The following is a 24,028-nucleotide window of genomic DNA, read 5'->3' on the forward strand; positions in this document are numbered from 1 at the left end:
GTCTAGGACTTCCCAGCTCCAGAGGTCATTGCTGCAGGCGGCAGAGAGGCTGCCAAAGCAAACCAGCCCCCGTGACTTGTAGAAAAGTGGCTGGGGGGAGGGGGCTGGGGGGAGGGTGAATAAAGGTGGGGGCTGGAGTCAGGACCAGGGACACTGGAAGGGGCAGAGGCTGGGGCAGGAGTTGGGGTGCAGGAGGGGTCTGGGGCCAGGGCTGGGCTGAGGCCCAGTCTGGAGCTGGGAATGCCTTGTTCAGGAGATGGACAACGGGTGCAGGAAATGGCAGGGGCAGCGGTAGGCAGGGGGCTGGGCAGGGGGCAGAGGAGATGCAGGGGCAGGGCGGCCTTGGGACAGCTGGGGCAACCCTCCATCTGTGCCTCTCCACTTTACACCTCCTTCTTGGGGGCCCTGTCAGCACTCCCCAGCCTGGCCTGTCTCCCCAGACTCCGGGCCCTCAGGCCAGATCTGTCCCAACTCCACATACCCTCATACCGGCACACCTGGGGCCCGTCCAGGCTGGAGGCAGGTTGCTGGGCGCCCCGGTCCAGCCCCTTGCAAACCCTGTCCATCCAGCCAGGTGGCCTCCAGCTCTGCCAATCCCTTGGCCCGGCCCCTCCCCGCCCCTTCCCCCGCCCCCTCCTCCTCAGGTGAGGCAGCCAGGCCTAGCAGGCCCCTCGCGCTGCCGCTGCCTCTGCCTCCGGCCCGCCTGCCGCTGCGGGGCCACCATGCTCCTGCCCAGGCCTGGAGACTGACCCTAAACCCGCACCATCTCTCAGCTCCGCCCCCACCTGCCGGACCCCAGGGTAAGGACCAGGGTCCTCAGGTTCCCGTCCCCAGGACATGGGTCCCCTCACCCCTACCCACCCTAATGCCCACTTCCCATTAGAGGTGCTCCGAGAGGGGCCAGTCGGACTTCTCTCCAAGGACCTCAGAGTTCTAGCCCCCACTTCTTCAGACTCCCAAGATCGGGTCCCAGTCTCCTCCTCCCTCCAACCCAGGAGTCCAGCCCCTGTGCTGCCCCTCCCTCATAAGAAGCAGTCCTGGTCCCCAAACCTCTCTTTCCCCAGGATCCAGGAGTTGAGGCCTCCAGCTCGCCTTCCTCAGACCCAGGAATTCAGACCCCCAGTCCCCTCTCCACCCCGGCCCAGGCCCAGGGTCCCCCGGCGCTATAAATCCCATCATCCCCTAGCTGCTGGTCACACACTGACCCCATCCTTGAACCCAGCCCAGTCTGTGTCCGTGATCACGGCGTGCTCTGGCCGGGACCCAGTCCCTCAGCCTCCCTGGATGGGCGCCTGGGACTGGGGGCACAGGGGCCGGGCTGGGCTCCCCCAGGCCCTGCCTCCCCCTTGTTCATCTCCCCACAGGTCCCGCCCCGGCCCCGGAGGTCAGCCGGGGAATCATTAACTAGAGGCTGTGACATGGCGGAGAAGGAGGGTGAGTCCCCCTGTCCCGGAGACCTGAGCTCTGCCTGGTGCCCCTCCCCTCCCTCTGTGCTGTCTTCCCAACCCTCCACTCCCTTGGAGCCCCCTCTCTCTGGCACCCCTCATGGGCCCACCCCCACCCCCTTCCGAAGCCTCCTCCACCTAATTAACTATTAACCAAATTCTCTGTGGGGCTGGAACACCACCTGCCTCCCGGCCACCCCGTATGACCCTCCTGGCTCCCTGCCTCAGTTTCCCCTCACCCCCCAGTGATTTCTCAGCTATGTCTGGACCTGTCCTTTACTTGGGGTCAAGGCGGGGAAACTAGCTATCACCGTTCAGGACATAGACTCTGGAATGGAATGCACAGGCCTGCCTTTAAAATATATATATAATTTTATTTATTCATTTATTCATTTTTGACTGTGCTGGGTCTTCGTTGCTGCATGCAGGCTTTTCTCTAGTTGCGGTGAGAGGGCTTCTCGTTGCGGTGGCTTCTCTCGTTGCAGAGCACGGGCTCTAGGGCGCTCAGGCTTCAGTAGTTGGGACACATGGGCTCATTAGTTGCGCTTCCCGGGCTCTAGGGTATAGACTCCATAGTTCTAGTACACGGGCTTGGTTGCTCTACGGTATGTGGGATCCTCACATGGAACCCAAGTCTCCTGAGTTGACAGGCAGACTCTTAACCACTGAGCCAACAGGGAAGCCCCACCAGGCTGCCTTCAAACCTTCCTCTGCCACTGATTATTACTGTGCGATCTGGAGAAGTGTCGTCATTCCTCTGGGCTTCATTTCCCCCTGGGTCAAGCGTGGGTTCTAATGCCACCTCCCTACCTACATGAGGTTGTTGGGAGCATAGAACACGCACAAGGCACCAGCTTGGGGCTTCATGCATAAAACACACGGGGTGTCCCAGATGCGGGGTGCCCCAGAGCTGTCATGGCAGAGGTCAGCAGACTTGGAGACCTGGGGCCCAAGACCTCCACCGATCCCAGACGTTCCTCCCACCTCCTCACTCTGTGGGCAGAGCAGAGGGAGGACTTTGGACCCGGTCTGAATGGATGAAGAGAGGAGAAACAACAGAGAAACCACCCTAGGGATGGTGGGGAGAAACCACACCTCCAATTTGACAGACACTCAAGGGTTTATGGAAGCCCCTGGCAGGGGCTCCAGACACCCTGACTCCCTCTTAACCTCCTCCACACTTGAGAGCCAGCTGGAGGAGACCAGTTTGGGGTGGCTCTTTCTTCCTGCCCTCCCCAGCTGGGGCTGACTCTCTCTCTTCTTCCTGGAACCAGGCTAGTTGGTCTCGGTCCCAGGCAGTATCACTCTAGCTGTGAGGCTCTGGACAAGTGGCTCACCCTCTCTGGGCCTCATTTCTTCCTCTGTAAAAAAAAAAAAAAAAAAAGCAGTACTAATGTCCACCCTATAGGATGGTGTGAGGATTTAAATGCAGGGATAGGCAGGGAGCACTAAGTGTGTTGGCTGAAATGATGGGTATGGATCGCTGGCCTCCTTGCATCTCAGCACAGCTAGAAAATCAGAGCCCAAACCATCCAGCTGTGAAGTGCTAGTTGTGTCCGACTCTTTGCGATCCCAGGGACTGTAGCCCACCAGGCTCCTCTGTCCATGGAATTTTCCAGGAAAGAATACTAGAGTGGATAGCCATTCCCTTCTTCAGAGGATCTTCCCAATGCAGGGACTGAACCTGGGTTTCCCGCATTGCAGGTATTCTTTACCATCTGAGCCACTAGGCTCCCAGTGGCCTGGGAGACAGCACTGCACCCTTGTTGAGGAGGGGGGTGGCAGAGCCTTGCACCTTTGGAAACCTTCCTTCCTGGAGCCCACTGAAGGGACTCACCAGGCCTGGGGCCTATGGGGGAATGAACCAGAGAAGCACAGTGGAGTGTGTCCAGAAGGACGGCCAGGGACTGGTCTGAGGACAGACAGCCAAGGCACAGTGAGCTTCAGTACATCTCCAGGCAGCTCAGTCCTAGTCTTGGGAGGGGAGTCCTACCGTCATGGCAAACCTGGGCTTACTTGCTGGGTTGCCTGGTGTGGGTGGCTGAACCGCTCTGGGCTTCCTTTCCTCATCTGTACATCGGGGGTGGTGATAATGATACATTCCTCATTGATAGTTTGCAAGGATTTCAGGAAACTGCAAGATGGGGTTGGGCTCCCTAGGTGGCGCTAGTGGTAACGCCTGCCAATGCAGGAGACATGGAGACGCGGATTTGATCCCTGGGTGGGAAAGATCCCCTGGAGGAGGGTATGGCAACCCTCTCCAGTATTCTTGCCTGGAGAATCCCGTACGCAGAGGAGCCTGGCAGACTGAAGTCCATAGGGTCAGAGAGAGTTGGCCACAACTGAAGCAACTTGTCACTGACACACATCCTCGCAGGATGGGGTTAGGACAGGCCTAGGGTTGGTGTGTCTTCTGAGAGCTGCAGTTATGCTAACATTTGTGTTACCATTCTGCTGGTGAAGTGCGCCCAAGGTGAGGTTCTTGGTGCTACCTGGGGACTCCAAATCAGAGGCGGTGATATCTGAGTTGATGCTCAGAATGAGGCAGGAGTAAGTAGGTGTGCCAGGCAGAGAGACGAGCAAGGCTAACAGCTGGGGGTGACAGTCTGCCAGGTGTATGGTGGCATGTAGCTAATTCGGGATTTCTGGAGGTGAAGTTGGAAATGGAGCTGGGCGGGTGATGAGACACGCAGGCTGGACCAAGTTTTGTTAGGACTCCAGTAAGAAGCCGACCCATGCCCGGGCAAGGCCGGCTCTCTCCACAAGATGGAGCTGGTGGTTATTCTTCGTTTCTTTTTTTTTTTTTTTTTTTTGCCTTGTATAAGTCCTGTCATTTTGGTTGCTTTTTGGAAGCTCTATCAATTGTCTGGTAAGGACCCTTATGGCTGTCTGGGGATTGAGGAAAACATGTGCAACCTCCAAATCTCTGATAGCTGTGCTTACATCCTAGAGGGCCTGGCACCTTGGGCTGAGGGCCTTAGACTGTCCTGAGAGGCACTGGGGAGCCATGGAGGATTCTAGGGACAGGTTGGATTTGCTGTTTGGGAAGACCCCCCAGGTTTCCATGTGGAGGCTGGACCAGAAGGAGAGACTGAGCCCAGAGGTTGGAGGGGGTTGGGGCAGGGAAGGAGAGAGTGGGCAGGAGACCCTCAGGAGGCCTGAGCCATGGGGAGAGGGAGGTGTTCTGCACACAGGGACAGACCTGCGGGTGAGGACCTCTGAGATGGGACCTGGGGACTTAGGGAGACGTGGAGGCCAATATGGAACCTGGGAGATGTGACGGAGTGTGGTGATTCCGGGGGGAGGCATCTAAGAGGCTGCAGGACCCCCAGCCTAGGACTAAGCAGAGTCCAGAGCTGGGGACAGAAGAGCAACACAGTCTGTGGGGGTGGAGCGGGGAGGCATGAGGGGAAGGAGGCCAGGGCCACCCTGTGAACCCCAGATTTCAGAGAGCATGTGGAGGGTCAGGAGATTGAGAAGTAGTAAGCAAATCGGACAAGGGTGGTGTCCCCGAAATCAGATGGGGAGAGAATTTTGTTCAGGAAGTTGGAGTTGGGTACACGAGGACAGACACGGAGCTGTTTGAGTGGAGTTTCAGAGATAAGGAACCAAGGACATCACTTGGGAGGGTTTTGCAGCCAAATGGTGGAGGCAAAGGAACTGCCTTGTGAGGAGACAAGGACAGCCTAGTGCCCGTGAAGGAACAGGGAGCGGAGCCTCAGGAGGATGCTCAGAGGTCCCAGCTTATCAGGCTCTATTTCTCCGAGGAATCACACCAGGATGCTGCCTATCATGCAGTGAGGACACTTCCTGCCTTGGCAAAGATATGCAGTCAGGATGCCTCTCTGAAGAACCTGGGTGAGGACGCTTCCTGTCCCACCAGAGGCACTGTTTGGGGGTTGTCTGAAGTCTCCTGAATCACAGGGCATGGAGCAAGTTTCTCCTCTCACCTTAAGTGACACAAGGTGGCCATGCTTCCTGCCCCAGCTGTCATGCCAGGTCCTCTAGCTGGGCTCTGGGTGGCCCAAAGCTCCGCAGGCATGTCTGAAAACAAAGGACCCTGGACCAGCCTAATGGCTTCAGGAGCCAAGACCTCCCAATGAAACCAGGAATATGGTTGGAGACCAAGGTGGGGACGGGGTCCTCCCTGGTGGCTTAGTGGTTAAGAATCCGCCTGCAGTGCAGGAGACCTGGGTTCAATCCCTGGGTTGGAAAGATCCCCTGTAGAAAGGAATGACAACCCACTCCAGTATTCTTGCCTGGAGAATCCCATGGACAGCAGAGCCTGGAGGGCTACAGTTCACAGGGTCGCACAGAGTCGGACACAACTGCAGTGACAAAGCAACGGCAGCAGCAAGGTTGGGACGGGGCCTGAGAGGCCCCCTCAGGGAGACATGGAGGGGTCAGCCAGCCGGAGCAGGGCTGAGCTGGTCCGCCGGGGCCTCTTTGGAGGGAGGCACACCTGGACAAGAATGGCTGGGTTCTCAAATTCTTAAGACACTCAGACAATAGCCATTACAGGAAGGTCCTGGACCACTCCCCGCTCCTTTCTGGGTGCTGGTCTGGCCCTGTGCCCATCAGCCATACTGCCGTAACCCAGATGGCAGAACTGGAAGGTCCTGCAGATGCCAGGGGCAGTCGGGTGCACGCCAGGCCCAGCGAAGGCTTTCAGCTGCCTTTTCTCTTTGGTTCCCCCCATCCCTAGCCAAAGGATTGGCTTTTCAGCCCCAGGGTCCCTGTTGCACTGGGAATAAAATTCCTCTTCTCCTCAGGCTGCCAGGTCTCTCCAGCTGGCCCCAGCCTTGGCCCCAATGCCTTCCCCAAGCTCATGCCATTCTGGCCACATCAGTGGCCTCTCTTGCCCTCTTACCCACCATGCTTGTTCTGGCCTCAAGGCCCTGGCCTGTGTTCTTCTCTGCCCACTGTGCTCTTCCATGAGAGCTCTTTGCTTGGCTGGCCTCAGCCCTCAGGTCTCAGCTCAAAAGCTCCTTCTTGGGGAGGCCCTTCTTGAATACCCCACAGAAGAACCTGCTGCCTCCTCTGCTATCATTTTCTTTATAGACTTGGCCATGTTCTGAACATGATCGAGTTCATTTACTTGTTTGCTTGTTTTGGTTTCCCCCTCACTTTCCACACATGAGAATGTGAGCTCTGTGAGAGCATTTCTGCTGTCTTGTTCAGGGATGTGTCCCCAGAGCCTAGAATGGTGCCAGGTACACAGTGGATGCTCCATAGGACCACAAGTGAATAAACCCCCGTTTTACTGATAAGAAAACTGAGGCCCAGAGAGGTGAAGGGAGTTGTCCAAGTCCACACAGCTATAATGATTTAAAAACATTTATTGACCAATAAAAATGAAAAAAAAAAAGCATTTATTGAGAACCTGCTCTGCGCCAGCCACTATAGCACAGAGAGGGTGGCAAGGCTTAGTGGTTATACGCCTGGATCCCAGTGCCAAATCAGTACCACCTCTTCCTGGCTGAGTCACCTTGGGCAGGTGGCTCCACTTCTGTGAGCCTCCGTTTCCCCTGTCTGAAAAATAGGAATCATAACTGAGACAAGGACTGAATAATTTAATACAGTCAGAGCAGTGCTTGGCACATAAGGCTATGATAAGAGTACAGCTCTTAATTATTTGAAAGAAACTTCAAGTATTATTTTTAGAGGTGAGTGCTAGGTGGATGCCCATTAAATAGATGAGGAAGTTGAGGCTTCAAAAGGTGATAGTACCTGCCCAAGGTCCCATATATAGCAGTGGGTAAGGCCAATGTATGTATTTTTTAATTTGGCTGGGCCACGCAGTTTGCGGGATCTTAGTTCCCCAACCAAGGATCAACCCTGAGCCCTCAGCGGTGAAAGCATGGAGTCCTAACCACAGGACCACCAGGGAATTCCCAAGGCCAATATTTTTAAGTGAGGCTGACAAAATTCCAAATGTAGGTTCTCAACCTCTGGGGTCAATTTGACGTTGGAGCTGGGTCCTTGGGGAGAGGTCTGGTTTTGGGGGGTTCCCAGGGACAGAGGATCTGGAACAGCAGAGAGAAATGAGGCAGTGAGGAAATGACAAACAGCAGGGAAGAGAGCTGCCAAGAGGGCAAAGGTCAGGGGTCACAGCCCCCAAGAGGCTCCAAGAACCTCTGGGAAAGTTAGCAGAAGTGAGAGGTCCAAGAAGGAGATACAGAGCGCAGCGTCATTGGGAAGGAGAAGTCCCTTCAGTGCCAGGAGTGTGGGCAGGGAGGGTGGCAATTGTCCCAGCCACACCCCTTCCCAGCTGGAAGCCCTGGGGGGCTGGGCACCCTTCCCGCAGGGGAGGGACAGGCCTGCCAACTGCTCGTCCCAAGAAACTGGACCCAGGGCAGGGCAGGCTCGGGCGTGCTAAGTTAACCCTGGGGTGCAGGGCAGAGCTGGCCCCTTGCCACAGTGAGGACAGACCTGGCAGTGGCCCCAGCATGGTGTCTATTGCAGGTGGCCGGACTGTGCCATGCTGCTCCGGACCCAAGGTGGCCGCTCTCACTGTGGGGACCGTCCTGCTCCTGACAGGCATCGGGGCAGCGTCCTGGGCCATTGGTGAGAGTGGACAGACCCCTGCACCTCTACCCTCCCCTGCCCCTGGCAGCCCCCAGCCTGCCTGCCCTCACTTCTGCCTTCTCTGCAGTGACTGTTCTACTCAGGAGTGATCAGGAGCCACTGTATCCAGGTGAGTAGAGCGGGCTGAGACCCTCTGGGGAGCCCTGGAGGAAACTCGCACCTGGGGGGAACTCAGTGAAAGGATTTTTTAAATGAATGCCCGAATGCCTGCAGGAATACTGGTGGTGCTTATGTACACGTGTGGCTGGTCTAATCCAGTGTTCTTCAGACTCTAAACATGTTATCCATTAAGTGCATCATGAAATCAGTGAGTTGAAAACCACATTTAAAAAAGTATGAAACAGATTTGATTAAAAAAATCAGAATGCATCTCTTTCCATAAGAAAAAGTTCTGTTAATCTTTCCTTTGGGTTTTATGAAGGTGGGACTGTTATTCCCTCCATTTTACAGATGGGAAAACTGAGGCTTGGAGCAATGCCATAGTTCACCCCAGGAAACGGAAGTTCGGGGCTACATCATAATGTAAACATGAGTTTCTTACTGTGAAACATGGTCAATACATGTTTGAGAGGTAGAGGTGCTGTATGAATTCAGCCAACCTTTTTCTGTCGCTTCTTGGTGGTACCTACTGTTGTTATTCCCATTTTACAGACGTAGAAAGTGAGGACTGGAGAGGACACACCGTGGGCATGTGATCGCTCCAGGAATAGCACTTAGGCTTGACTGGAAGAGATGTGGAGGCAGGAATGGTCACGCGAATAAATACCAGGGTGGCCAAAAAGTTCCTTTGAGTTTTTCCATAGGTGGAAAAACGAATAGATATAGAAACTAATTGTGGAATGAATGAATGGATCTTTCTGAATGCCAACCCCAGGCTGCCATTCAGTGGCCCAGGGCAGCAGGAAGAAAGGGGAAGTTGGATGATGGGACACATCTTTCACGTGTCCCACATTTTTCATTTTCCCACGAGGCCCATCTAGTTCCATAAAGGACTCAGCTCACATTAAGAGCAGAAATGAACATCTAGGCAGGAAGGCCATCAAGGTCAACCACCACAGTTGACACTTGCAGAGCATTTACCTGTGCCAGGCACAGGCCTCAGGGCTTTGCAAGTATTAGTTCATTAAATCCTTCCCACAGCCATTTTAATATGGGGAAATGAGGTGTGGAGAGACCAAGTGACTTGCCCCAGGCCACAGGGATCGGACCTCAGATAGCCTGGATCCAGAGCTTGTGTAGAACTACTACACTCTATTGTTTCTCAAGAAACAGCCCAGTGAGTTGCCATGTCGATGGCTAATGTATGCCAGGCCCTGGCTGCAGCCTTTGCACAAGACCCCTGTGAGTTGGGGCCGTTTATCATCACTCCCATTTTGCACATGGGTGAAACTGAGGCCCAGTGACTTGTACTAACTTGCACATTGAATAAATGGCAGGGCAGAGGGGTCATGCACCTACCAGATGGGCCTCTATGACTCGCTACTGCTGCTGGGCTAAAATCCCAACACTTGGCGGACTCCAAGGCTCCTCGGGTGCCGCCCCTCTCCACCCTCACTTCATGCTTGCTCCCAGCACTCTTCAGGCCCCAGCCCACAGGCTGCTCTCACTCTCAGAGGACTCTCCTAGCACCACAGTCTTTGCTCACCTCCTCTTTATGCTCACACCCAGAGGCAGGTTTCTGGGTCCTGTACCATCATGGCTGAGCTGAGGCTCCCACCTGGCCTGCCCTCTCTGATTCTCAGCATCCTTATCTGGTAATTGGTGAGAATTAGCGGAGGTGATGATCCGTGCAATGCTTGACTTTCAGCCAACTTGGTTAACATGGACTTCTGTGTCTCAGCCTTTAGGCTTTAACTTTCCCGAGCTGGACCTTTCTGTTCCCAGGCTCCATACCCTCCGCCCCCCACAACCACTCTGCATACCACCACTACCCCCTCTATGACCCTCCCCACATGGCTCATGATTTACTCCTGGTGAATTTCAGAAGGGCAGGGGCATTTTGTTTACCGCCCTAGACAGTGTCTGGTGCATAGAAGGTGCTTAGGAAACCTTTGTTTAATGAATAAGCATGAGGACAAATCTCAGAGGTGAACTAACTTGTCCTGAGCTTCAGCTGGAAAGTAATAAGGCCACAATTCAGACCTGACTCTGGCCATCGCCAGCACTGTGCCCTCCCATTACACTTGGGTTTTTCAAAAACGTTGGGAAATTACAAAATGAACAAACAGAAACAACCCAGAAATGATATCCCCACCTCACTTTTCTGGGATTTTTCACACCTCTAAATATATCAGACAATTTGGTAAGCAAACCAGGTGACCCAGAACGTACTTTCTGCATGGCTTAAAATAACACAAACAAGAATAAAGAGTTTAAAAGTGAGAAACAGTGGCACAGAATATAGCTTTAAAAATACTTGGAGGGGGCATTTGATATTCCTTCCTCCCTCCCTTCTCCTCCTTCCGCTCCTCCCTCCAAATACATCCATAAAATGATAATTTTTTTCCTAAAACCTCACACTTTCTGGAAATCACAATCTCTGGAGCACTGAGAAGTCATTTAAAAATAAGAATTCACTCCCATCCCCAGCTGGTGTTTAGAACCCCAAGTCTTGGTCTGGAAACTCAAGGGGTGGTACCCAGTGGAGGTACCAGATATTCCAGGCCCCATCCCAGAACAGGAAGCCATGATTAAGGCCAGTTAACCAGGAAGCTCCTAGTACAGGCCTACATGAGTATATTTGGGGAAAAGGGGCTGATAAGGGTCCGTATGACAGCCACAGAAGGAGCAGGGAGTATGCAGGTAGGCAGGTCTGGATTCAAATCCTGACTTTGCCAGTTCTTAGCTATATTCTCAGGGGCAAGTATGTCCTCTCTAAGGCTCAGTTTTCTCGTCTGTAAGATGGGCATAGAGATGGTATCTCCCTCCCAGGATGATTGTGGGATAGAACCCCCCAGATATGACACATAGCATGTGACACATGGGGGTCAGCCCATCCCCAGGAAATGTAGTCAGTGTTACTATTTTTAAAATTCATTTTTTAATTGGAAGATAATTTCTTTACAATGTTATATTGGTTTCTGCTGTATAAGAACATGAATCAGCTATATATCCCCTCCCTCTTGAACCTCTCTCCCACTCCCTACCCCATCCCACACCTCTAGGTCATCACAGAGCACCAGGTTGAGCTCCTTGTTACACAGTCACTTCCCACTAGCTATTGATTTTATATATAGTAATGTATATGTTTCAGTGCTACTCTCTCAGTTTGTCCCACCCACTCCTTCACCAGTGCTATTACTGTGCCTTTTTTGTTTAACCCTTAGGAGGAAAGTTGCTTGACTGGCTGTTCAGTTGCTCAGTCGTGTCTGACTCTTTGTGATCCTGTGGACTGCAGCACACCAGGCTTCCCTGTCCTTCACCAACTCCTGAAGTTTGCTCAAACTCATGTCCATTGAGTCAGTGATGCCATCCAACCAACTCATCCTCTGTTGTCTCCTTCTCCTCTGGCCCTCAATCTTTCCTAGCATCAGGGTCTTTTCCAATGAGTCAGCTCTTCGCATCAGGCAGCCAAAGTATTGGAGCTTTAGCATCAGTCCTTCCAATGAATATTCAGGGTTGATTTTTCAGGGTTGATTTCCTTTAGGATTGATTGGTTTGATCTCCTTAACATTCAAGGGACACTCAAGAGTCTTCTCCAGCCCCACAGTTTGAAAGCATCAGTTCTTTGGTACTCGGCCTTCTTTATGGTCCAACTCTCACATCCATACATGACTACTGGAAAAACCATAGCTTTGACTATACGGACCTTTGTCGGCAAAGCGATGTCTCTGCTTTTTAATATGCTGTCTAGGTTTGTTATAGCTTTTCTTCCAAGGAGCAAGTGTATTTTAGTTTCATGACTGCAGTCACAGGCAACATTAAAAGCTTGGGGTTTGGAGTCACTCAGGCCTGAATGCAAATCTTCTCTTTGCCTTTCTCTGTCCTCAGCAGGACAGGGCTCTCCCCGGAAGTTCTGCCTCCCCTTGTCCAGATCTGTGGGGCTGTGGGAAGACTGCTCAGCTTGGGTGTGGCCTCATCAAGTTCTTCCTCCAAGGATGCAAAGTTGAGTTTGGACCAGATTCACTGTCCCAGAATGTGCTCTCAGAACAGGAGCCATTCAGGAGGCTCCAGAGAAAAGGGGTTCACAGCTGATCTTTCCCCAAACCTACTCCTTGCCACCTTGCTCATCTCAGTCAATGGCAGCTCATCCTTCTAGTGGCTCAGCTTAACACCTTGGAATTGCCCTTGGCCCCTCTTCCTTCCACCCGCATCCAATCGTAGCCGACCCTGTGGGCTCCACCCACAAATTCTATGCAGAATCCTCCACTGCCCCCACCCTGGCCCCGCCTCCATTCTCTCCCCCTGGACCATCACGCAGCCTCCTCCTTGGTCTCCCTGGTCCCATCCTGCCCCCTACAGTCTGCTCCCTATACACAGCCAGAGGGTGCCTGTGAACCCCTGAGTCAGATCAAGGCCCTCCTGGCTCAGCCCTCACTCCTGGTAAAAGTCAAAGTCAGTCTAGTCTTGTCTCCGGCTCCCTCTCCCCTCGCTCACTCTGCCCAGACCCCCTGTTGTTCCTACAACAACCCCGCCCCCACCTTGGGATCTTTGCATTTGCAATTCTCTTGGCCTAGTTCTCTGTTCCCTCACCTGTCTTCTCACCTCCTTCAGATCTCTGCTTGCATACCACCTTCTCAGTGCAGCCTTCCCTGCCCACCTATAGGAAAGGACAACCTCCTGTCTCTCCCCATGTCAGCACTCTCCTGCCTCTCTGTCAAGCTCGACTTGTCTCCCAGGCCCCTTCTTTTGTGACACAGCATCTATTTTACTTCTCTCTCCTGTTTGTTATCCATCTCACCCATTGGCCTTTGAGCTCCCAATGGCTGGGGGTTTTGTCTGATTTGTTCATCATTCAAAATAGAGCTTGGCACAGACTGAGTGTTTGCTAAAGCACACCTAAGGGCTGTGACCTGGCTTAGGTGTGGCAAGGGTCCTCTAGCCATGTGTGAGGAGCAGGCTGGAAGGGGCTGAGGGGAGCATCACTTTTCAGTGCATTAAGCAGGCAGGAAGAATCCCCCATAAGCACTCTGCAGTGAAGCTGTGTTTGATTGGGTCATTTTTTTTTTTTATTGTTGTCTGTCTCCCCTATGGATGGACTTTGTGCTTGGTGAGGGTACAGCCCAGAGATGTCTTGGTCATTTTTATGTCCCCCAGCATCACCCCACATAGGAACGGGCATGGAGTATGTGTCTAGTTAACACTTGCTGAATGAATGAATGAATACTGCATCCTCTGCTTGAATAATTATCCTGCAACTTAGTACGTATTCAAGGCTCTGGCGAGTCCTGCAGAAAAAAGATAACTCTTCTTTTTTAAGATTATAGGAAATCTATTTAGATATTTTGGCAATGTGATGTGTTGGTCAATGATCTTCAGGCTGTAAAAGAGAAAAGGAAAAACCAAGAAACTGGCTAAATAAAAAGGGAAATTATTAACTCATTTAAGTAACGATTCTGGAGGTTCTTTCGCTTCAGTCGTGTCCGACTCTGTGCGACCCCATAGATGACAGCCCAACAGGCTCCCCGGTTCCTGAGATTCTCCAGGCAAGAATACTGGAGTGGGTTGCCATTTCCTTCTCCAACCATTAAGGAGCTATAAAAATGTTATCAGAATCTCCTGGCTTTCCTTTACATTGGTTTATCACTGCTGCCCCCCATTCCCCCTCCTGCAGGCAAAGATGGACCTTGACAAATCTAGCTTCCAGCTCTTGGGCAACCAGTTTAGGAATCCCGGTGGCAAAAGGAACGCCCCTCCCCCACCTTGCCCAGTTTCCCCATGGCGATGCAGCCAGAGTCTTAGGATCCCCAATCTTTGGTCCAGCTTGAGTCCTGAGCCCTTCCAGAGGCAGTCACAAATGTGCGGAGCCCGGGGTGCTCCGATCGGGCCTGCCAGGACTCAGGACTAGACTGGCACGAGCAGAGAAGCGGCCGGGAGGGCTCGGGCGGGAAGGCGACCCAGGCGCTCCTCTTGTTGCCCTGCAGTGCAGGTCGGCCCGGCGGATGCTCGGCTCACGGTGTTCGACCAGACAGAGGGCACGTGGCGCCTGCTTTGCTCCTCGCGCTCCAATGCCAGGGTGGCGGGGCTCAGCTGCGAGGAGATGGGCTTCCTCAGGTACCCAGGGTGCCCCTGGTGGGGGGCTGGGAGGGCGGGGGGACAGGTCTGACCGCTGCCCTGCCCAGGGCGTTGGACTTCTCGGAGCTGGACGTGCGGACGGCGGGCGCCAATGGCACGTCGGGCTTCTTCTGCGTGGACGAGGGGAGGCTGCCGCATGCCCGGAGGTTGCTCGAGGTCCTCTCCGTGTGGTGAGGAGGGCGGCGGGCAGGTGGGGCGCACGCCGCGGGCCCCACCACCCCTGAGTACCCACTATCCCCTGGGTGCCTTTCCTCTGTCTTAATTGGCCTCTTTTTTTTGTCTCTGTGTCTTCATCCTTGTCCCTCCCACAGCGACTGTCCCAGAGGCCGTTTCCTGGCTACCAGCTGCCAAGGTGAGACCCCAAAACTCAGAGCCCTCTTCTGAGACTCCCTGCCCCTACCGTGGTAGGGCCATGGCCCATCAGATACCCCCAGATAGGCCTTATCCTCTTAGATCCTCCAAAGATGGAGCTGTGTTCTCTCAGACTCCCTCAGGGTGGGGGTTCCACGTCCCCTCAGACCCCAAAAATAGGGCCATGTCCCCCTAGATCCCCACAGATGGGGCTGTGTCTCCTCAGACAGACCCCTTCCCCCTCCATCAGAGCGATATTCCTCAGACCCCTCAGTTAAGATCGTGATCACTCATTCTCCCCAGAGTGGGGCATGACCTCTCAGACCCCCAGGGCAGGGAGTCCAGGCCTCCCGCTGCCCTGACTGCCCCTCTCCCCACAGACTGTGGCCACCGAAAACTGCCGGTCGATCGCATTGTGGGCGGCCAGGACACCAGCCTGGGCAGGTGGCCGTGGCAAGTCAGTCTTCGCTATGATGGAGCACATCTCTGTGGGGGGTCCGTGCTCTCTAGGGACTGGGTGCTGACAGCCGCCCACTGCTTCCCTGAGTGAGTGTCCCCCAGGGCACTGAGGGGAGAGGCTGGGGAGTGGTGAGCTGGGGGAGGCTGTGCCCAGACAGGTGGCCACCCTCCCCTCCTTTCCCCGGTAGGCGGAACCGGGTCCTATCACGATGGCGAGTGTTTGCTGGTGCTGTGGCCCAGACTTCACCCCATGGCGTGCAACTGGGGGTGCAGGCTGTCATCTACCATGGGGGCTATCTCCCCTTTCGAGACCCCAACAGCGAGGAGAATAGCAATGACATCGCCCTGGTCCACCTCTCCGGCACCCTGCCCCTCACAGGTACGTCTGGGCCTGGGGACTCCAGGGGCCAGGAGGGCAGAGGAGGGGCTGGGGCAGAATTCATGGTGATGAGAGAAATGATCTCCAGGGGCACTCATTGTGCATTCATTAGGTAGGGGCAATTAGTGCAGCCACTTTAGAAAACCGTGTGTGAGTATTACCATTTGGCCCCAAAATTCCACTCCTAGGTATGTACCCAAAAGAAAAGAAGATACATAGCTCTACAAAAACTAGTGCGTGGGTGTTCATAGCAGCATTATTTACAGTAGCCAAAAGATGGAAACCACCAGATGTCTACCATCTGACATGTAGATAAACAAAAAGCATGCTAGATCCATACAATGGAATCATATTAGGTTAGAAAGGAATGAAGTGATCCATGGTACACAGTGGATGACCCTGGACAGCATTGTGCTCAGAAAGAAGTTAGACCCAAACAGCCACATTCTATATGATTCCATTTCCATGAAATGTCCAGAACAGGTAAACCTGCAGAGATAGAAAGTACATTCGTGGTTCCCCAGGCATGGGGGTGGCACAGAAACGTTGGGAGGTCAGAGGTAAAGGCAGTGATGAAAATGTTCTGAAATCGATCTTGGTGGTGGTGGTACCTTCCTACTGCCAGGCAGGCTAGTCCCTGAATCTAAAACCTGTCTAAAACCCTTTGACTTGTTTACTTTAAGTGGGTGAATTGTGTGGTACAGGAATTATATCTCCAAAAAAGCTATTACCAAAATAAAAGAAAGAAATGAAAGAAAAATAAGTGTATGAATGAGTCAGAAAGTCAGGAGTTATTTATTCCCTTTGTAGTTCTCCAGAGCATTTCCTTGCTGTCAATGAGAAAGACTTACCTGGGTGTCAGTGTGTCTTTCATACCTCATCTACACATGCCTTTTGAATTAAGAGCAGGCTGTGGGCTTCAGCCTCCAGTACTCTTGCCTGGAAAATCCCATGGATGGAGGAGCCTGGTAGGCTGCAGTCCATGGGGTTGCGAAGAGTTGGACACGACTGAGAAACTTCACTTTCACTTTTCACTTCCATGCATTGGAGAAGGAAATGGCAACCCACTCTAGTGTTCTTGCCTGGAGAATCCCAGGGACGGGGGAGCTTGGTGGGCTGCCGTCTATGGGGTCCCACAGAGTCGGATACGACTGATGCGACTTAGCAGCAGCAGCAGCATTGGGCTTCAGCTATCAGAAGGCCACCAAGTGGTAGTAATAGTAATAATAATAATGTCAATGATAAGGAAGTTATCATAGCAATGATGATGAGCCTTCAGCAGGCATCAGTATGATGATGATAATAATAATGATAAAAAGGGCCTTCCCTGGCAGTCCAGTGGTTAGAACTGTACCTTCCAATGCAGCGGGTGTGGGTTTGATCCCTGGTTGGGACCTAAGACCCACATGCTCTCTCTGCCAAAATACACCCAAACATAAAACAGAAGCAATTTTGTAGCAAATTCAATAAAGAGTTTAAAAATGGTCCATATTTAAAAAATTAAAAAATCTTGGGCTTCCCTGGTGGTTCGTTGGTTAAAAATCTGCCTGCCAATGAAGGAGACATAGGTTCAGTCCCTGATTCAGAGCAACTAAGCCCAGGTACCACAACTCCTGAAGCCTGATCGCTGTAGGCCTCTGTTCCACAACGAGAGAAGTCACTGCAATGAGAAGCCCGTGCACCAGAACCAGAGTAGCCCCACTACAGTTCGCACAAATAGTGAGAAGCCCTCACAGCAACAAAGACTCAGCACAGCCTTAAATAGATAAATAAGATTTTAAAACATCTTAAAAAATAGTAATGAAAGAATACGATAATAGTGATGATAGGATGAACTCCAACACTTGCGAGTTCCTCCTGTGGGCAGCCACAGGCCTCAGCTTGTCCCAAGCACGCACTCATTTCATTGTCACAGCAGCCTGGGGAAGGTGGGTTCTCTTATGATCCTGTGTTGTTGTTTTTTTTTTACAAGAGGAAAATTCCCGACATAGAGAAGATGCATAATACCCCACATTCTCACAACTGGAAAATGGCAACGATTTGAGCCCAAGTTGCATGGCTCTGGAATCTGTGCCTATAAGCCCCTGGCTGAGCTGCCAGGAAAGTCATTATTGTCTTTGTTTTTTATAATTTAAAAAAATTGTTTATTTATTTGGCTGCACTGGGTCTTAGTGGTGGCATGGGGAATCTTTGGTTGCAGCTTGTGAGATCTAGTTCCTTGACCAGGGATTGAACCCTGGGTCCCCTGTGCTGGGAGCTCAGAGTCTTAGCCACTGGTCACCAGGGAAGTCTGCCTTATTCTTATTTTTAATGGTTATTTTCTTTTGAATGGTCCATGATACTAGTTCTCCATTTAAGGGAACAATACGTGTGAGTGGCCTGTATTTGGAAATGGGGCTGAGAGGAGTGGTATGGGCTTTGGGGTCAGATACTCAGCAGCTCTGTGGTCTTGGGTATGTAGCTTCACCTCTCCAAACCTGTTTCCCTCATCTGTTAAATGACTCCTGAAGGTTATTGAAATGCTGAAAAGGGTTAATCTGAGTCAAAGAGCTTAGAGCAATGCCTGCATTCAGTTAATACTAATAATCATTGCTGTTGTTGTTTATTACTATTCCTAGTTACATGAGCATTTCCTGTTAGCCAGGCATGCTATTTAACACTTCACCAATTTCTCACGATACACCTCTGGGGGGGAAATGATTATTCTTTCCATTTTGCACCTGAGAGCTCTGAGCTCAGGCAGGTGAAGTCACCAGCAAGGCTTGCTAGCAGGGCTGCCAGGACCACTTGCATGGGTTGTACACTGCACAAGGATGTCGTGTCTCAGGGATGCCATTCTTACTGTGGACAGGATAGACTGGTGTGTTTATGATGATGATTTTTTGACAGGTGGAAGTCCAATATCTCAAGAGAGTGCTTTGTAAAATTTCTTACAGAAGGGACTTCCCTGGTGATCCAGTAGCTAAATGGGAGGCACTTTCAATGCGGGGGGACACAGATTCGATCTATTCTGGGAACTAAGATCCCACATGCCACGGTGGCCAAAAAATTGAAAAAATAAATTAAAATTTCTCAAAGTCACTCTCTAGGTAGGGGGCAGCCACATGGGCCATGGTTAAGAACACAGGCTTAGAAATTGGGCCAACCTGGGTTCAAATTTGGGCTCTGTCATTGACTCAATCTAAGGCTTTGGACAAGTGACATGGTTTTATTTCCCCCTCTTTAAGTGGGGGTAATAATAGCCCCTACCTCTCTGAGCTGATGGGATATTAAGGGAATTCACCCAGAAAGATGCAAGTACATAGTGAGTTCTCAATAGAAGTCAGCTTCCTTTATTTTTAAAAATGTATTGAAGGATGCTATGCTATGCTAAGTCACTTCAGTCGTGTTCAGCTCTTTGCAACCCCATGGACTGTAGCTGCCAGGCTCCTCTGTCCATGGGGTTTGCCAGACAAGAATACTGGAATGGGTTGCCATGCCCTCCTCCAGGGACTCTCCCCAACTTAGGGATCAAACCCATGTCTCCTGCATTACAGGTGGATTCTTTACCGCTGAGCCACTGGGGAAGCCCTGTGTTGAAGTGTAGTGATTTACAATGCTGTGTTAATTTCCTCTATACAGTAAAGTGACTGAGTCACACACACACACATCTTTTTCATATTCTTGTCTATTATGTTTCATCACAGGGTATTGAATATGGTTCCCAGCACTATGCAGTGGGACCTTGTTTATAGGAGGCAACTTCTGTTGTGGTGTTTGTGAAAGAACAGAGGGAAAGGTGGGCCGGGGCAGCTGGAGCGAGGTTTGTCCTGGGTGGAGCAGGCTGGCAGGGGCCCAGACCGGTGTGGTCTCTTGCACAGAGTACATCCAGCCCGTGTGTCTCCCGGCTGCCGGGCAGGCCCTGGTGGATGGCAAGATCTGCACGGTGACTGGCTGGGGCAACACGCAGTACTACGGTGAGTCTTGTCCTCTGCTGGGAAGCTGCCTTAGGGAGACTCTGAGCTGGGCTGGGGAAGGGCAATTGGGCTACGCCAGTGCCTCTTGGACCCGGGGGTGTAGGGACACTGAGCAGCCCAGGTGGGCACTGGGAGGGGAGGGGAGGGGGTGTGCATGCTTCCCAGCTTCGGCCAGCCTTGCCCACACACCCCCAGGCCAACAGGCTGGGGTGCTCCAGGAGGCCCGAGTCCCCATAATCAGCAATGATGTCTGCAACGGCCCCGACTTCTACGGGAACCAGATCAAGCCCAAGATGTTCTGTGCTGGCTACCCTGAGGGTGGCATTGATGCCTGCCAGGTGAGGGATGCTGAGGGGCAGCCGGGGCCCTGGCCTCCCCAGGGATGGAGACATAGGGCCTTGGGCGATTGGGCTCCCTATCTCAGGGCCAGAGGGTTCTATGACCACAGCCCCTGGCCCTCCGAGGAGGGCCTCCCGGCCAGCCGTCTCAGCCTCCAGCCAGGCCTTCCATCCCCAACCAGGGCGACAGTGGTGGCCCCTTCGTGTGTGAGGATAGCATCTCTCGGACGCCACGTTGGCGGCTGTGTGGCATTGTGAGCTGGGGCACCGGCTGTGCCCTGGCCCAGAAGCCAGGCGTCTACACCAAAGTCAGTGACTTCCGGGAGTGGATCTTCCAGGCCATAAAGGTGAAATTTGAGCCCAGATGGGAGCCAGAGGGCGGGAGGGTTTGGGACTCTGAGCGGGAAAGGGAGGCAGGGTTTTCTGGAAACCTATAGGGCTTAGAAGCGGTCACCCTAGGGAACAGATGGCTTTCACGGGGCTCCTGGGGAGGGGTGGGCACTTGTGGGACGTTGGGGGGAGCCCCTAGTTGTCTTTCCCCAGACTCACTCCGAAGCCAGCGGCATGGTAACCCAGCTTTGACCTGTGGCTTCTCCTCGCTGTGCACGCCTCCAGGGCCCGAGCTGATCTAAGGGGCCCCAGCCCCACGTGATGGGGTTCACCCTGGGCCAGGGATGGAACATTTTTCTTCTTGGGCCCAGCCCACAGGTCCAAGGATACTCTTCCCTCCAAGGTCCTCCACAGTGGCGGGCCCACTCAGCCCTGGGACCACCCTCCTGCCCCCCATGTAAATATTGTTCTGCCATCTGGGATCCCCCCCCCCCATCTTGTGCTCCTGAAGACAGGATGCTCTTTAAATAATAAAGATGGTTTTGATTAATGTGGTCTCTGAGTTTGCAGCTGTAAGCAGCAAATGAGGACATTTTGGGCACATCGAAGAGAGCGATTAGGGCCTGGCATAGATCAAGGCAGGGAGCATAATCCTCCAGTTCCCACTGGCTTAACAGAAAAGATCTTAATTGGTTCACTTAACTGAAAATGCACTGGAGCCTCTGGCTTCTCTTCTCGATCCAGCTGCTCAAACATTTTTCAGGACTGTGCCTTACTTCCTCTCTCACATCTGCTTTTCTCTGTGTCAGCTTCATTTTCAAGCAGTCTCTTCTACAACTAGAGATAGAAATGTTCCCCCCCAACCCACAGAAACTCTAAGCTTATATGCTGTGGACCACTTAGCAGCCTCAGTAGAGAAAGAATGCTTCTTTCCCATCAGCTGTAGCAAAGAAGCCCCAGGCCTGGCTCTCCCTGGACAGATTTGGGCCATATGCTCATCCCTAATCAGATCACTGTGCACCTGTGCATGGGGTGGGGAGGAGGTTTGACCCTCAAGAACTACATGACCTGAGAATGAGGGCTTCTCCAGAGGAGAATGAGGTGCTGTTTAAAAAAAAAAATGGTTGTAGATACCCAGTGAGAAAAAAAAAGACATCTACTGTGGATCTCCACAGGAAGCTGGACCCTGTGGACAGAAGGCAGGTGTGCCAGGCCCGGTGAGCACAGCCTGAGACATCCCCCTCATCTCTTCATCTGGGCTGGAGGGTGGTTTCAGCTTCCCCTGGGACCCACTTTGCTCCCTAGAGCAGGGGTCCCAACACCCCAGGCCACAGACCATTACCAGTCTGTGGCCTGTTAGGAACCAGGCCTTGTAGCAGGAGGTGGACATTGGGCGGGGTGAAGCTTCATCTGTGTTTACAGCTGCTCCCCATTGCTTGCATCACCGCCTGAGTTCAGAAAAACAAGCCCTGGGCTCCCACTGATTCTGCATTATGATTATATCACAATGTAGTAATAATAGTAATAAGTGAAGTGAAGTCGCTCAGTTGTGTCCGATTCTTTGCGACCCTGTGGACTGTAGCCTACCAGGCTCCTCTGTCCATGGGATTTTCCAAGCAAGAGTACTGGAGTGGGTTGCCATTTCCTTAAAGTGAAACGAAGTTGCTCAGTCGTGTCCAACTCTTTGTGACCCCATGGACTGTAGCCTACCAGGCTCCTCAGTCCACGGAATTTTCCAGGCAAGAGTACTGGAGTGGGTTGCCATTTCCTTCTCCAGGGGATCTTCCCAACCCAGGGATCGAACCCGGGTCTCCCGCACTGCAGGCAGATGCTTTACCGTCTGAGCCACTAGGGAAGCCCACCATTTCCTTAAAGTACACAATGCGCTGAAATTATCCTGAAACCAGCTTCCCCATCCCGGGTGTGAAAAAATTATTTTCCACAAAACCGGTCTCTGGTGCCAGAAAGATTGGGTATTGCACAGAGTTGGACACGACTGAAGTGACTTAGCAGCAGCAGCAGCAGCACATAAGTATTGGCAGATCTTGGGCGGGGGGAACCCAGATGGTCACCAGGGGGCACCACTGCTCCTAAACTATGGGGCTTCCTGGTTAGGCTTGACCAGGTGCTGCTGGACACCAGATGCTCTGCAGGAAAACACCCACCAGATGCCTATTTCCCATGATAAAAATTCAATGTGTTGCCCATCAACTACAAATCCCCAGGCAATTTCCTAAAACACAAATAGACACGAAAAGTCCCTGCAAATAACATCGTTGTTCAGTCGCTCGGTCATATCCGACTCTGCGACCCCAGGGACTGTTCTTTACCATCTCCCAGAATTTGCTCAAACTCCTGTCCGTTGAGTCAGTGATGCTGCCCAACCATCTCATCATGTCACCCCCTTCTCCTTCTGCCCTCAATCTTTCCCAGCATCAGGGTCTTTTCCAATGAGTACAGACTATTTACTTGGAAAATGCCCCGAGCATTTCTCCCTGGATCAGACCCTTAGGATCTGGTGATCCTCACCATGGCTTTGTCCATCAGGAATGCCCTGACTCCACATCTCCACACAGTTTTCCAAACATCTGTGTGCGGCTGCACTCGCTGTTCTACCCACCATATTGGAGATATAATTCAAGACTTGACTCACACATTGCTTGTTAAAAATGTTTTGAACTGCAGGAATGGGACTATAAATTTTCCTTTATCATTGTCAGTTGAAAAATGTACTGTACATGTGTTTTGTTAAGTTTGGGAGCTCTGAGAGAACATGGTCTACCTTGGGGATTCTGAGCAGATATGGCGGTGTCCTGGAGGGTTCAAGGGGACACAGCTCACTCTGGCTGGGAGGGGGCCAGTCTGAGAAGACACAATCTTGTTCTGGGTGGGACTGAAGTCCCAGGGTAGGACTCCCACCCTGGGAAGCTTGAGGGGATGCAATCTGATTCTAGGGGGTCTGGTTGGAAGTCTGGACATTAAAAACCTATAGATCTCCTCTGGGAAGTTGTTAACCAGGAGGTCATTCTGGGTTTTGCCTGCATCATTGCTCTTGGAGGGGAGAAGAGGTTGGGGAGATTGATTTACTCAACAGCCAATCAGCAGTCTCCTATGTTGGCCAGCGGTAGGTAAGCCTCAGTTTCTCCTTCCGCTCTCACTAAACCTTGCCACCCACTCAAGGAGTCATGCAGATATTAGAAAAATATTAATAACAAGCACAGGGTTGCTTTGAAGCTCTGCCAGGATCTTGGTCTTCAGAAAGATCAAATATCAAAACTCTTTCTTCCACGTCTTTGCTGTGTATCTCCGAGCCAGAAATATTTGGCCCATCTTATCTTTGGCCCAATTTATGTAACCACCTCAGGGATACATGCAAGGCTTTGCACTCATGGTGAGTGTTTATATCTGAGTATTCACTTTCAAATATAGAAAGCCTTCTGGATGTAACTTGGAATGGAAAGCTCCATATGTGGTTTATAAGTTGGCATTCTCCCAGTCAAATCGAAGGGGAAGTATACAGTTATTTTTTTTTCTACCATGGTTTTTCTGCAAGTAAATTGGCACCATAATTAACAATGATTATGATGGCCATGAATTCTGTATTCAGAAATAATTATTGTTGAATGTTCAAATAGGGCTGTAAGGAGAGAATGGATTTTAGTTTCTGCAGAAAAAGTAATACTATTTAAATCCTACAGTTACTTAGTGAGCAGCTGTCCCAGTTCTAGGCTGCATAACAAACCATCCCAAACTTTGTGGTATAAAATAGCAACCATTTTATTATGCAGATTCTGTGGTTCAGAAAGTCAGAGGGGTAACAGCAGGGACAACTCTACTTCATGATGTCCAGGTCTTCAGCTAGAAATCCTAAAGCAGGGGTCCCCAACCCCTCAGCCATGTGCCCGTACCAGTGCATGGCCTGTTAGGAACTGGGCTGCACAGCAGGAG

At 52.0% G+C, this 24,028-nt stretch overlaps 1 protein-coding gene across 1 annotated transcript; it reads left to right on the plus strand.

Moving 5' to 3' along the window:
• Positions 1 to 639: 639 nt before the first annotated feature.
• HPN (hepsin) lies at positions 640 to 20,630 on the plus strand. The gene is made up of 13 exons (XM_019979117.2): positions 640 to 800; positions 1,365 to 1,434; positions 7,911 to 8,012; positions 8,101 to 8,142; positions 14,117 to 14,246; positions 14,315 to 14,437; positions 14,579 to 14,619; positions 14,999 to 15,164; positions 15,266 to 15,456; positions 19,317 to 19,412; positions 19,608 to 19,750; positions 19,933 to 20,097; positions 20,294 to 20,630. The coding sequence occupies exons 2-13, from the start codon at positions 1,419 to 1,421 to the stop codon at positions 20,330 to 20,332; spliced, it is 1,254 nt and encodes a 417-aa protein (XP_019834676.1). The 5' UTR covers positions 640 to 800; positions 1,365 to 1,418; the 3' UTR covers positions 20,333 to 20,630.
• Positions 20,631 to 24,028: the final 3,398 nt, after the last annotated feature.

The sequence above is a fragment of the Bos indicus genome, chromosome 18, assembly GCF_029378745.1.
Source record: "Bos indicus isolate NIAB-ARS_2022 breed Sahiwal x Tharparkar chromosome 18, NIAB-ARS_B.indTharparkar_mat_pri_1.0, whole genome shotgun sequence".
Classification (NCBI taxonomy): domain Eukaryota; kingdom Metazoa; phylum Chordata; class Mammalia; order Artiodactyla; family Bovidae; genus Bos; species Bos indicus.